This window comes from Bidens hawaiensis, unplaced genomic scaffold, assembly GCF_021521415.1.
Source record: "Bidens hawaiensis isolate Kalapana, Puna unplaced genomic scaffold, B.hawaiensis_p1.1 tig00030221_1, whole genome shotgun sequence".
Lineage (NCBI taxonomy): Eukaryota > Viridiplantae > Streptophyta > Magnoliopsida > Asterales > Asteraceae > Bidens > Bidens hawaiensis.
Genome location: NW_027495030.1, coordinates 5509 through 19407, shown reverse-complemented (window position 1 = coordinate 19407; position 13899 = coordinate 5509). Strand labels below are relative to the sequence as shown.

The 13899-nt window shown below is 34.9% G+C and overlaps 1 protein-coding gene across 1 annotated transcript; it reads left to right on the top strand.

Annotated features, from left to right (window-relative positions):
• Nucleotides 1-4606, top strand: LOC143580084 (protein NSP-INTERACTING KINASE 1-like). The gene is made up of 11 exons (XM_077063212.1): nucleotides 1-468; nucleotides 552-684; nucleotides 1010-1081; nucleotides 1175-1318; nucleotides 1409-1480; nucleotides 1576-1635; nucleotides 1712-1809; nucleotides 1882-2028; nucleotides 2398-2739; nucleotides 3238-3617; nucleotides 4176-4606. Exons 1-11 carry the CDS (start codon nucleotides 363-365, stop codon nucleotides 4494-4496), a joined length of 1875 nt encoding a protein of 624 aa, XP_076919327.1. The 5' UTR covers nucleotides 1-362; the 3' UTR covers nucleotides 4497-4606.
• The last annotated feature ends 9293 nt before the right edge of the window (nucleotides 4607-13899 follow it).

Here is a 13899-nt window from a genome sequence, read left to right as displayed (position 1 = left end):
TTTAAGCAACAAAGAATTAAGGGAAACCATCAATCATCATTTATTCATTTCTCACTCCTCAATAATTTTACCTTTATTTGTTAGTTGCTTTATTTTAGTTTAAAGTTTACTAAAATTGTCAGGAAGTATGAGAAAAAGTTATATTATTTTCATATATTTTTTTTGTTACTCCTGTCCCAGTGCCAGGCATGCTACTTCTCTTTATTCTACAAAAAACAACACACACTGCTTTTTCTTGGGTCTATCAGATTATTATGTAAAATGGCTACAAAATATACAATCATCATCAACCTTGACAACTTAAACATTGCACATGCATATAACTTGCATTGAGTTAGTTCAAGTTTTTAGACTCTTTTGACATGAGGGTTCAAATAAAGATTGGTTCTTTATGGTTCTTGATATGTTTCTTGATGCTTTTTGGTTGTTCAAATGGCTTGCTTTCTCCTAAAGGTGTAAACTTTGAAGGTGGGTTTGAATCTTTTTTGTGAATCTTGATCTCATAAGCTTAAAAATCAGATTTTTGATGTGGGTATTTGAAATCTTTATAGTTCAAGCTTTGATGGGCATAAAAGCTTCATTGTTGGACCCTCATGGTGTTCTTGAGAATTGGGATGCTGATTCTGTTGACCCTTGTAGTTGGACCATGGTTACTTGCTCTTCAGAATCTCTTGTCATTGGTTTGTAAGTCAATCTTCATTAACCATTAAATTTTCTTTGTTTTTAGTAGGATCGATTTTGCTGTTCAACATAGGGTTGCCTTGCAAGCCCTGCAACTTGTTGCCTGTTTTACTTGCCACTATGTTGTGATCGTTTGAATGGCCATCGAAAAGTTTGTTTAATATTTGAAAATTTCTTGTTTCAAATGATCATTAGGGGAACACTTAGCCAGAATTTATGCAACTTGTTGCCTGTTTTACCTGCGGTTTACCTGCCACTCTGTTGTAATCATTTGAATCATAATCGAAAATTTGTTTAATATTTGATTTTTTTTTCAAATGATCATTAGGGGAACACCAAGCCAAAATTTATCCGGCACACTTTCACCAAGCATTGGCAAATTAACCAATCTCCAAATTGTGTAAGTAATAAGTATCAATAAAAAGATTCAACCTTTACAAAAATGGTCAAATGTGCATCTTTTAATTATGTTTAATGAGTGATTTTGGTGCAGATTATTGCAAAATAATCGGATTACCGGACCGATCCCTAAGGAAATTGGTAAACTAAAGAAGCTTCAAACAATTGATCTTTCTGATAACCATTTCACCAATGAAATCCCATCTTCTTTAGGTCAATTAACAAGTCTTCAATACATGTAAGCTTGTTATAATCATGTCACATTAAAAGTTAAAACTTTTAATGATCTTTGACTAACTTTGACTTTCACAAACTTTGACTTTCACAGGAGACTTAACAACAATAGTCTTTCTGGTCCAATCCCACAATCAGTAGCCAATATGACTCAACTTGCTTTTGTGTAAGAATTCATGTCTTCTCTTTAAGTCTTGATTAACATTTAACACCACTTAACATAGTACATAACTACATATTAATGTTTTGCATTAAATGTAGGGACTTATCATTCAATAACTTAAGCGGCCCGATTCCTCGGTTTCCTTCTAAGACCTTCAAGTAAGCTCTACATCACTCCCGAATACTTAGCGCGTGCACACGATCAAATACATATCTAATGAATCTATTGTGGCAGTATTGTTGGGAACCCTTTAATATGCCGAACGGGATCCGAACAACAGTGCTATGGAATGACACTTATGCCCATGTCAATGTCTTTAAACACTACTCAAGGTAAAATAATATTATGCAAACTTTCTTGATTTAGTGAAGATAAACTTCATTAATATTTTATCTTTTTTGAAGGTGGTAGCACTATGCCAAGATCAAAAGGTCATAAACTTGCTCTTGCTATTAGTACAAGCCTCGGGTGCATCTCGTTGCTCATTTTTGGACTCGTGTTAATTTGGTGGAGGCGAAGGCACAATCAAGAACCATTCTTTGATGTCAAAGGTATGTAAAATCAGGGCCGTCTCCGAGAATAGCTAAAAAATTTTGCGCTATATGAGTATAAATTCGGGTCTTAAGTAATATGCTAAGTCATGTATAAAAAGTAATCGAGTGTTGTATATGATTTGGATTTTGGGCCTGACTTATTGAGTATTATTTAAACAAAACTTTTGATTGGGCCTAATACAGTTTTATTTATATAAATATATATATTTTTAAAATTTTTGGGCGTCTGGGATGATCGGGCCTAAGGCGGTCGACCTCCCTGCCTCCCTATCCCATATGGCCCATTGTAAAATGTAAATAATATTCAGTTTGCAATGAGAATGAGTATTATTAACTTTATTAAGATTCTTGATCGAATTTTATCAGATAAATTTCGCGAGGAAGTGTCACTAGGAAATCTAAGGAAATTTCAATTTAGGGAGCTTCAAATTGCAACACACAATTTTAGTAACAAGAACATATTAGGTAAAGGTGGTTTTGGACATGTTTATAAAGGACAACTACAAGATGGTAGTTATGTGGCGGTGAAACGCCTCAAAGATGGTGGTTCCGCCGGTGGAGAGAGGCAGTTTCAAACGGAAGTTGAGATGATTAGTCTAGCTGTACACCGGAATCTACTTAGATTATACGGGTTTTGCATGACTCCAACCGAAAAATTGTTGGTGTACCCTTATATGTCCAATGGCAGTGTGGCTTCGCGTCTTAAAGGTACCATTTTTACTAGAGTACTAGGATGTTGTTATACGGGCCATATAAGGTTATACGATCTGTATAACTTCTAAGGAAACACATCACATCACTGTCACATATGTTATTTTTAGTAAAGTTATACACGTCACATAACTTTACAGGCCATCTTAAACAATTTGTATAACAACTTGTATAAAAGCTTTATTATTATAATATCGGCCCATATAAAATTTTCTAACATATGTCATATAACTTTTTGCGCCCATGTATGACATTTTTTTTATCATACGTGTCATATAACCTTATAAGATGATATCACATATGGAAAATGTTATACAACAATATAATCTCTGAGTGGTGTGCGCATAGCCGCATAGTATGGTCCAAATATTATTATCAGGCTTACCCTTTACTAAAGTTTGGGCCCAACCATTGGGCCGAAACGACTATTGTCAAGTCCCGCCCATGGGCCGCTTTGGGCTATGTAACTAACTTATTCTACCCGTCGTTTGACAGCAAAACCAGTGTTGGATTGGGCCACACGGAAGAAAATCGCATTAGGGGCCGGAAGAGGGTTACTATATCTTCATGAACAATGTGACCCGAAAATTATTCATAGAGATGTGAAGGCTGCAAACATACTTCTTGATGATTGTTGTGAAGCAGTTGTTGGTGACTTTGGTTTGGCAAAGCTGTTGGACCATCAAGACTCACATGTAACCACTGCGGTTCGTGGTACCGTGGGCCATATAGCACCCGAGTATCTCTCCACGGGCCAATCATCCGAAAAGACAGATGTTTTCGGCTTCGGAATCCTTCTTCTTGAACTCATCACCGGTCAATGCGCTTTAGAGTTCGGCAAAGCCGCTAACCAGAAAGGAGCAATGCTTGATTGGGTAAACCCAATTCTTCATTTTTTTTGTGCCACGCTACATCACCGGAAAATAAAGATTCCGGCTATGCAATATCACTGGAAAATAAAAATTAACTTTTTTTAATTATTATTTATATAATAATAAAAGTTTTTATTTGTAATAAATACATTTTAAAATATATATATATATATATACTTGTATTATAAATTTATAATACATATTAAGAATTTAAGATAACAAAAACGTGATTTTACATAATTTTAAAAGAAGTTATTACAGCTTATAAAATATTACAATCTTTTAAATATATTGCTTACTGAAAATCAACTTCCCTTACGATTTTTAAACGACCAGTCGACCATAACCTTTTCATACGTTAATATTTTTTCTATAAAAAAAATTACATCACATAAACAAACATTTTATATTTTTTTTAATTTGAGTATAATATTGATATATCTTTATATTAAAAAAAATCAACAATGTACATAATTACCGGTGTATGTGTTTCCATCACCTCGCACATGTCTATATAATAAAAACCGGAAAATAAATGATCTATAAACTTTGATTTCACAGGTGAAAAAGATTCATCAAGAGAAGAAACTCGAAATATTAGTCGACAAAGACTTGAAGAACAATTACGATAGGATTGAATTAGAGGAAATCGTCAAAGTGGCATTACTATGCACACAATATCTTCCCGGCCACAGGCCGAAGATGTCTGAAGTTGTACGAATGCTAGAAGGCGATGGGTTAGCCGAGAAATGGGAAGCTTCACAAGGAGTTGAGTCAAGTACGAAGTATCGGACGCCTGAGTTGTCGTCTTCGGAGCGATATTCGGATCTCACCGACTCTTCTTTACTTGGACAAGCAATAGAACTCTCCGGTCCACGGTGAAGTGGTGTTTTTAAATAGAAAATATGGCGGGAAATTTTAATATTTTTTTTTGTTATAGGGTTTGTTAATTAATGTTGAAGTTTTTAATGTTTAGTTAATTTTGTATGCAATATAAAATTAGGGTTTTTAATATACTGATTATTACGAAGTTACATATATGATTTTTAATTCACACGAGAGATACGTTTAATGTAAAGGGATCGTTGTATAACGAACTAAAAATTGGTTAATAACAAACCAGTGATCGTTGGAAACAAAATAAACGAACACATAATAATGTCGTGTGGTAGGAAACGACATACTAGGTACTATCATTATCTTAAGGATTTGGAGCACGATTGTGAATATACATGTGATGTGAACATTTAGGGAATGAGAGTTTTAATTCGTTCGATATCATTTCATTTATTTTTGCATGTTCAAACCAGATCATAGATAGCGCCTCTTCATGTGACGAGTTTAATATATGTTTTGTATTAAAAGTGGATGTATTTAGTAAACATCCTACATACACTTTTGCAAATGACCTTTTTAATGAAATTAATATAAAAAAAAACATAGCTATAGATTTTGATACCAATGAAAAGAGAAATAAAGTTAGAATAATTAAGAAGAAAACCTAAGAGGCTAAGAACAGGTTCTTGAAAATGGGCCTGGGCTTTGATATCGGCCCATTAATCAACTTTACGAGATACATTTTTACTTAAACGTTGTATTTTTATAATTTCACTGTTTTCGTATTATCTTATTTAATTTGACAAACCATGAGCATGTTTGCGATTTTGTTTGAAAACAACTTATTAGCTTATTGGTATTTAAAAGCCAATAAGCTAAAAAGTGTTTGGCAATCACAAAAATATTTTCTTTTAGTTTCTGAAACGGTTAAAAAACAGTTTTCCAAAAGCCTCAAATCATTGCTTTTCAAAATGGTTTTTTAAAATAGCCAATAAACAGTTTTCAAACTCAATCCCAAACATGCTTTAAATATACTTTTAAAGTATATACCAATGTCCATTTAGAACTAGAACAACATGACTGACTTAAATTAGGAGAATACAACCGGAATTTCACATGAACTAATACACTATTTATGGGGTCAGCCTAAATGTACTCCTCATTTCTTACCGTCCTCTCCTAAACTTTAACTTCATTCAATAATTTTATTTGACATATTACTATCCTCTAACCTTTTTTAAAAAAAATTGGTCTTTTTAAAAGTTTTTTTTTCTCTCTTTAATGTTTTAATTTTTTTTTGTTTATCTCCTTTTATGTTTATTGTCTTTAATCATAATAATATTTATTATTATCACTGTTGATACATTATTATATCTGTAAAACTATATATAAATATGTGTGTCAGAGAGAGACTGATACTATTAACAATTAAACAATTAATATTTACATGATAATAATAAAAGATAATTAATAATAACAAAAAAGTTTTTAATTTTATATATTTAGTGGAGACTATTAAGTGAAACAAAATGTTGAAGGAACTAATATGTATGTAAATAATGTTAAAAGAAAATGATAATTAATTAATTTGATAAGTTCAAAGGGGGTATACATTAATTTAGTAAAAATCATATGGAGGGGATACGTTTAGCAAGACATTCACATCCAATCCCTCATCCTTATCCCTAGAATTTAACTAAAATTCATATTTTCCTAAATCAGTTTGTTTCTCAATTATTAAAAATCTTGTACATCTCGCTCCATAAATTTGTTTTTCACTTTATAAAAAGCTTATAAGAAAAGCCCCTATTTGCATAAAAAAAAGAGGCCAGAGAACAAACACGAGCAGTGTAATGATGTCAGCGTGTATTTTCTTTTCATTCTATCGACATAGAGAAAACGAAATGAAAAATAAGGAGACAATGGAAGAATATATTATGAAAAAGGTTATGAAGTTATATATGTGACAAAGTCACAAATTAACGTACGGTTCAGTTTTATAATATTGCATAGATGAGCTTCTAGGTATATCATATAAGTGATTTGGACGTGTGGAAAGTGTAAACAACAAAACCTCAAAAGGTTATTCTATGTAATCATATTATGATCAACTACAAGACAACCAACCTTTAATCCAATAGTTAATTAAGTGGAATGGAATGTGTTCTACTAATCACTCAATTAATATTTCATTTATAATAACATAAAATCGACATTTAAGTGTTAAAAACATACTTGATTTAATGAATTTAGTGGCTTTGATAAGTAAATTTGTGTTCCGGCCATTCTTTTTAGTGAAACCTATGTGATAGTGATGCTCGTTTTTTATTTTTTAGGAAACCATTATGAATAACGTAGTTTGTAAACGTATTTTGTTTGTAAAAGAAAACACGGTTAAATTGCTTATTTTTTCAACTATCGTATGACTGCTTTTTGATTCAGTCTTTAAACTTTATTTATTTAAACCTAAGGTAGTTGATGTCTTTATTTTGTTTTCTCCATGATTATAATGATTATAGTACGATAAGAATTTATAGCTAGAAAACTAAAAGAGTGCACTTTTAAAGATACTCTTATCTTAGAGCTGATAAATAAAATAATCCTGAAATACTAAAATAACAAAAAGATTTTGGGGCATTGATTAAATCATTCGAATGGCTAAAAACAACCCCGCAACATTTTTGGAATAGACTGAACATTAATTTTCATTTTCATTTAAATCTAGTCTTACGTTGGAATAGAATGAAAGTTGTATGTGTGTCCAAAATGCTTAACCAGAATGCGTTCAACGCAATGTTAACCGTGCGTCTAGTATCATAGCATTGCATCCAAATGCTCACGTCTGTTTACCCCCGTTGTGTTCATCTTATTGATTAAACAAGTGTACATACTCATACTCGATACAAATAATGCAACCATGTTACATGTATTTTTGTTGGAAGCTACATACATAGTATGACACAAGTACCTCGCTTTTGAGTTTTGAGTACATATGTCGTGTTTTGATGGTTTTTAGCCGTTTAAAGAATTTTTTTAGTATCATAAAATAACCGGTCACTTGTGTGTGTGTGTGTATTATTAAGCGAGAACCAACCTTCATAGGCTAATTCATGCCCTAATACATTCCCATCACTATAAATACACCCATAACCAACAATTTTCATTTCATTCCCAAACAAAGAATCTAGTGATTGAGGGTCCTAAATAACACTAACCCGAAACACCACCACCTCCACTGTGACATTCGTTAATTTCGGGTCTTGTTTGTATTCGTTTTTGTATTTGTTTATTATGTAAACCGACCCGATTTTTAAACCGAAGCTTATGTTATAATCAAAATGATTGATTTATGTTACAATATTGTTTCACACTTGTTGGGTCTTGAAAACATCCTATTTTTATTTTTATTTATTTATTTATTTTTTTGTTGTTTTGTGTTTTTGTCTTGATCCATTTTGCATGAAAACTCTTGTGTCTCACACCCATATTTGACCACCAACATTACCCTATATATACACCACCTTTCCTCTTTATTTTCCCTTGCTACAACTCCAAAAAAAAAAAAACTCTCTCAAAAATCAAAGATTCAAGGTTATCATCTTAAGTGTTCTTAAAGGATTTTGGTCTTTCATCTTAATTAGTTTATGTAGTCTTATTAATACTTGTTTATGGTTGTGCAACATATATATAATATACACCCCTTGTTTACCTTTGGTAGTTACTTCTCCGATTCCGGTCGGTGAGGTTTCGGACCCCATAAGGCAAGGCTTCATGGAGGACTTCGTGTCCTTGATATATATACATCTATATAACTTGTTCATACATATTAATCTTGCTTATTTTAGTTTGTTGGTCATGTTTACAAGTTCCATGGTTATGGGTTTTTAAGAGTCTATGCTTCGGTTTAACCGTAAATAGCTCTAAACGTAAACCGAACTTTGTTACTAGTTTTGTTTGTTTAAACATACTTAGTGTTAGATCTAAGTTTCTAAAATCATTTTTACAAATTCTATGGTTATGGGTTTGTAGAATCTTACCTCGGTCTTAACCCGAAACACGATCCGAACCGAAAACCGAACTTTTGTTTAAAGACTTTATTGTTAACTTTTGGCATTTTTTTTATTTGTACATTATTATACAAGTTATTTAGTGTTTGGACATGTGGAAACCATCTATGAACTTGTTGTAAGATGGAAACCGAACCAAACCGATTCTTGCTCGCTTAAGACACACAAGTGTGTTTTTTTTAGCCATCAAGACTTGTATATTTCTTTAAAAATAGTTACAAATTGATTTTTAAATATTTTCTTAAGTACTTGGAAATGTTGGATCCAACTTGATCTCATAACAAAGTTTGGACCGACAGAACCGAACACTCGCTTAACGTGCGTTGTTAGTTCTAAAACAATGGAACTACATACTTGGTTAAGTCTTATTAAATTTTATTGAGTTATCTCATAACATTCGATATTTTGGAAAGTTGACTTTGGGTTTGACCAATTATCAAGACCCGAACCGACAACCCGAACACTCGATAAAAAAAAACCCGTTTTAGTATCTTTATTTCAAAGGGATTTGCATTCTTGCATTTTACCCACCTTATTACTTAACATAGGTTGAGTAAATATTAAGGTTAGATACTTTAACCCGGTTTCGAGCAAACTTACATTTTTAAAGGGTTATTATTATAAATTCTTAAATAGTCACATTTTAAACCTTGAATTTTAATTATTTACATTTCTCAACATTTATTTTGTTTAAAGACCTTCAAGACAACCTTTCTAAATTCAAGACTTCTTTTCTTTTTAGGCATTGTGCGTTAAACTCGTCGTTCCGACAAATCTCCAAATTATCATCTTTCAAGTTTACTACTTGAAGGTGAGTACTTCATACCCCATTTTCCATCTTTTATTTTGGGGGTGACATTTCATACTTATTCAACAAAATGCTTTATATTTGAATCTTAAACCACAAACGTAGTTGTATACTTTACCTAAATAATTGCTCGATTTGGTGTTCTATGCTTATATGCCTATGTGTTTATCGCTTTTGGTTGGTGGAACTATAAAATCCTAGACTATTTGGCATCCCCTTATAGCAAGGTGTCGTTAACGTAATGCAATTAACGATAACTATAAAATCCTAGACTTTTTGGCATCCCCTTATAGCTAGGTGTCGCTAATGTGTTTAGCGATATCTATTTATCCAAATTACCACTTTTATTTATCGTTTCGTATGCAAGTTTTGTGGCTATCTTTATTATATACTTATATGATTAAACTTATGAATTGCTCACCGACCTTTGTGTTGACAAACTTTATTTTATGAAATGTTGCAGGTTTGCATCTTGGTTGATTTATGATTGTGAAGAAAACGACATCAAAGACCTTAGGATATTAGTAAAAATGAACAATATCAATTTGCCATATTTTGTGATATCTTGTTTATGGTTATTTTATGGATAATTGTTATGTGACATTTTCGATGTTGTGAAATGAAATGAGTTTATTAAATACTGTCACTTTAATTAGTGTCATGTGCTTATGGACAATCGTTACACCTCGGCATGTTCCGCTGCCTTTGGTCGGGGTGTGACAGATTGGTATCAGAGCCATGACAATAGGATAGGTGGTTAGACGAAATGTCCTAGTATTGTTATGCTTATGGTCCTATACGTGTGCTCATACGTGTTTACTCTATTTTGATTGTTCATATCGATATTCTTTATAAACTTGGTTAAAATTCACCAATATCCCAAATGTTCACATACACACACTTTCATAGTATTTCCAAGGTATCCTTACCTTAAAACGCAAAAAGTAGATTTTCATTGTGTTTTATGGATTACAAGATTAACTTGGATCCCGTTGTTTATAATCCCTTAAAGGTTGCATTTATATCGGGTTCGTAGCCCTCATAGGAAGCGAGACATTATAAAACGACCATTTGACAAAAAGATTCCAAGAATCGAAGGAGATTTACTTACCTGGAATGGTGGGATTATAGTGCTCGTTTTCTTGGCCACAAACCATGTTATACATGTCAATACTTTAAGTAGTCGAATGCGAGCGTTCCGGTCGCCATCCTAATTTTTCGATGTCAAAACAATAGAACTGCGGTGATTCGTGGACTAGTGCTTTGACATGACGTTGTATCCCGATTTATGGTGTTATTATCGTTATTTGAGTCGAAAACATGAAAAAAAAATTGCGGTGATTCGTGCACATGTTTAGACTCCAACGTTGTTTTTATAAAAAAATTTTTTTGTGTTGGAATATCAAATCATGGTGGTTTATGTACGATTTTTCGACTCTATAAACCTCAAAATCTCAAAATTTTAAGCTTTAACCCCTCAAAATCTCAAAATCATTTACGATTGTTTCCAGTTTGTTGTTTATATACAAAGATTTATATTTTATCTAACACTAACATCTACTCCTCACTAACTCTAGGATTCACAATCAAAAAGAAAATTTAACTTCACCTTATTCTTATTTTATACACTCTCATATCCATTTCTTTTTTACCTAAAACTTATTCCATTTCTTTATAATCTTTTAGCATGCCTCCACTAAGACCGCGCAAGAGCACCAACCGACATATGGCTGCTTTTATCATCAAGCAAATGGCCGCTGTGATTCCCGAACTTGTAACTCAAATCCAAGCTACCCAACCTCCTCCACCCATTGTTGCACCCGTTGAACCCAAACCCGTATCCTACCCATATAAGCAATTTACTAGTGCCAACTCAACCGAATTCTGGGGTACGAACTGTGCGACTACCTTGTTGCAATGGTTCGAGTCTATGGAGAATGTGTTTAGATATAGCGAGTGCCCCGAAGCGAAAAAGACAAATTTCGCTTCAAACATGTTTAGAAAAACCGCTCTAACATGGTGGGGTAGTGTCATGCATCTCCAAGGGTCGGAAACGGCTATGGCTCTTCCATGGTCCAACCTCAAGGCACTCATGATGAAGAAGTTTTGTCCCAAACACGAACTTCAAAAGCTTGAGGAGGAATTTTGGAACCTCAAGCAAGATAGTGGTGATAACGCCTCTTACTCACTCCGTTTCCACGAGTTGAGCATTCTCGTCCCTCATTTGGTTACCCCGGCTGAGCGTGAGCTTGACAAATACATTGGGGGTTTACCTATGCAAATCCGGGACAGAGTCATGAGTAGCAAACCCGTGAATCTTGAGGATGCCATTACTCTAGCCGGTGCGCTATCGGAGAATCATGTGAAAGCGGGTACCCTAACCCTCAAGAAACCAAACGAAAAAGCCAAACACGAGCCCGCACCACAAGCCAAGGTTGAACCCGCACCACAAGCCATTAACTACTCCAACTCTTCCCGTCACAACAATAACAACAACAAGAAGAAACCCAAAACCAACTACCGAAACTATGACATTACCCAACCCCAACCTCAACAACAAACCCAAATTCCACCCCAAACCCGTAAACCCTATACCGGTACCGCCCCACTATGCAACATTTGCCAACTCCATCACCCACCAAACATGCCTTGTCGCCATTGTACCATTTGTAACCGACTTGGTCATCTCAACACCACATGCCGATCCGCACAACGAACCCAACCAAACCAACCAAACCAACCAAGCACTTTTCCCCAAAATACTCAACACCGATATGCACCTTACCCACTAAACCAACCTCAACAACCCCGAGCTTGCTACAATTGCGGTGACCCTAACCATTTCCGCAACAATTGTCCTTGCCACATCCTTACTAACCAAACCATGACCGCACCTTACTACCAAACTCAAGCTTACCAAGTTCAAACCTACCAACCTCAACTTTCCCAACACAATGCACCACTCATCCAACCCATCTAAGCCATACAAGCACCACCTCCTCCACCACCGCAAGCACCTCAAGTCAACCAAGGCAATCAAGGACGAGCTTTCATGATGAATGTTAATCAAGCTCAAGCGGCAAACGATATTGTGAACGGTATGTTTTTAGTGAACCAACATTTGGCTTCCATTTTATTTGATACGGGTGCCGACAGAAGTTTCATTTCTTTGAAATTTGAGTCAAAAATTTCCGTGTCTCGAACCAAGCTTTCCCGGTCGTTTTCTGTTGAAGTCACCAATGGGAACTCCATCACCATAAATTCCGTCGTCTGCGATTGTACTCTCGTTCTTGCTAACCATAAATTCTCCATCGATCTCATCCCGATGCAAATGGGAAGTTTCGATGTCATAGTAGGCATGGATTGGTTATCTTTGCACCGTGCCGAAGTTGTTTGCTTCGATAAATTCATTCGCATTCCGCTTGTTAACGGTAAAATCCTTAAGGTCTTCGGAAAAGCTAATTCGAGAAGGCTTAATCTCATGTCGTGCTCTCAATCGCAAAAATACTTACGCCAAAAGTATGATCCGCTCCTGGCTCTCTTGGCGACAAAAGACAAAAAGGAAAGGAAAATCCAAGATATTTCTATTGTTCGTGATTTCCTCGATGTCTTTCCCGACGATGTCACCGGTCTTCCACCCGTTCGTCCGATTGAATTTCGAATCGATCTTGTGCCCGACGCGATGCCTGTGGCCAAGGCTCCTTACCGTTTAGCCCCATCAGAAATGCAAAAATTATCGAACCAACTCGAAGAACTTTCCAATAAAGGTTTCATTCGTCCTAGCTCTTCTCTTTGGGGCGCTCCTGTTCTCTTCGTGAAAAAGAAGGATGGTTCGTTTCGTATGTGCATCGATTATAGGGAACTTAACAAACTCACCATTAAAAATCGTTATCCCTTGCCACGAATCGACGACCTATTCGACCAACTTCAAAGCGCAACTTGCTTCTCCAAAATTGATCTTCGATCAGGTTATCATCAATTGCGTGTTCGCGAAGAAGACATTCCAAAAACCGCTTTCCGTAATCGATATGGACATTTCGAATTTTTGGTTATGCCCTTCGGGTTAACAAATGCACATGCGGTGTTTATGGACCTCATGAACCGCGTTTGCAAACCATTCCTCGATAAATTCGTTATTGTCTTTATTGATAACATTCTCATCTTTTCCAAATCCAAATCCGAACATGAGCATCATTTGCGTTCCGTTCTCGAACTTCTTAGAAACGAACGACTTTATGCCAAGTTCTCCAAATGCGAATTTTGGCTGGAGCAAGTTCAATTTTTGGGACATATCGTAAACAACAAAGGTATTCATGTTGATCCCGCTAAAATTGAGGCCGTTAAGGATTGGAAAACTCCAACGACTCCCACGGAAATTCGATCCTTCATCGGTTTAGCCGGATATTATCGACGTTTCATTCGAAACTTTTCCAAGATCTCTTTGCCTCTTACCTCCCTCACTCATAAAGGAAAACAATTTGATTGGGGTTCGAAGCAAGAAAAAGCCTTTTGTACTCTCAAGGACATGCTTTGCAATGCTCCCATTTTAACCCTTCCCGATGGAAACGACGAT

Excerpts from the sequence above, each read along its gene's own strand:
- LOC143580084 (XM_077063212.1), top strand. The coding sequence starts at position 363 with ATGAGGGTTCAAATAAAGATTGGTTCTTTATGGTTCTTGATATGTTTC. Across the intron at positions 685-1,009 it reads GAATCTCTTGTCATTGGTTT|GGGAACACCAAGCCAAAATT; the intron begins GTAAGTCAATCT and ends AATGATCATTAG. Across the intron at positions 2,029-2,397 it reads ACCATTCTTTGATGTCAAAG|ATAAATTTCGCGAGGAAGTG; the intron begins GTATGTAAAATC and ends GAATTTTATCAG.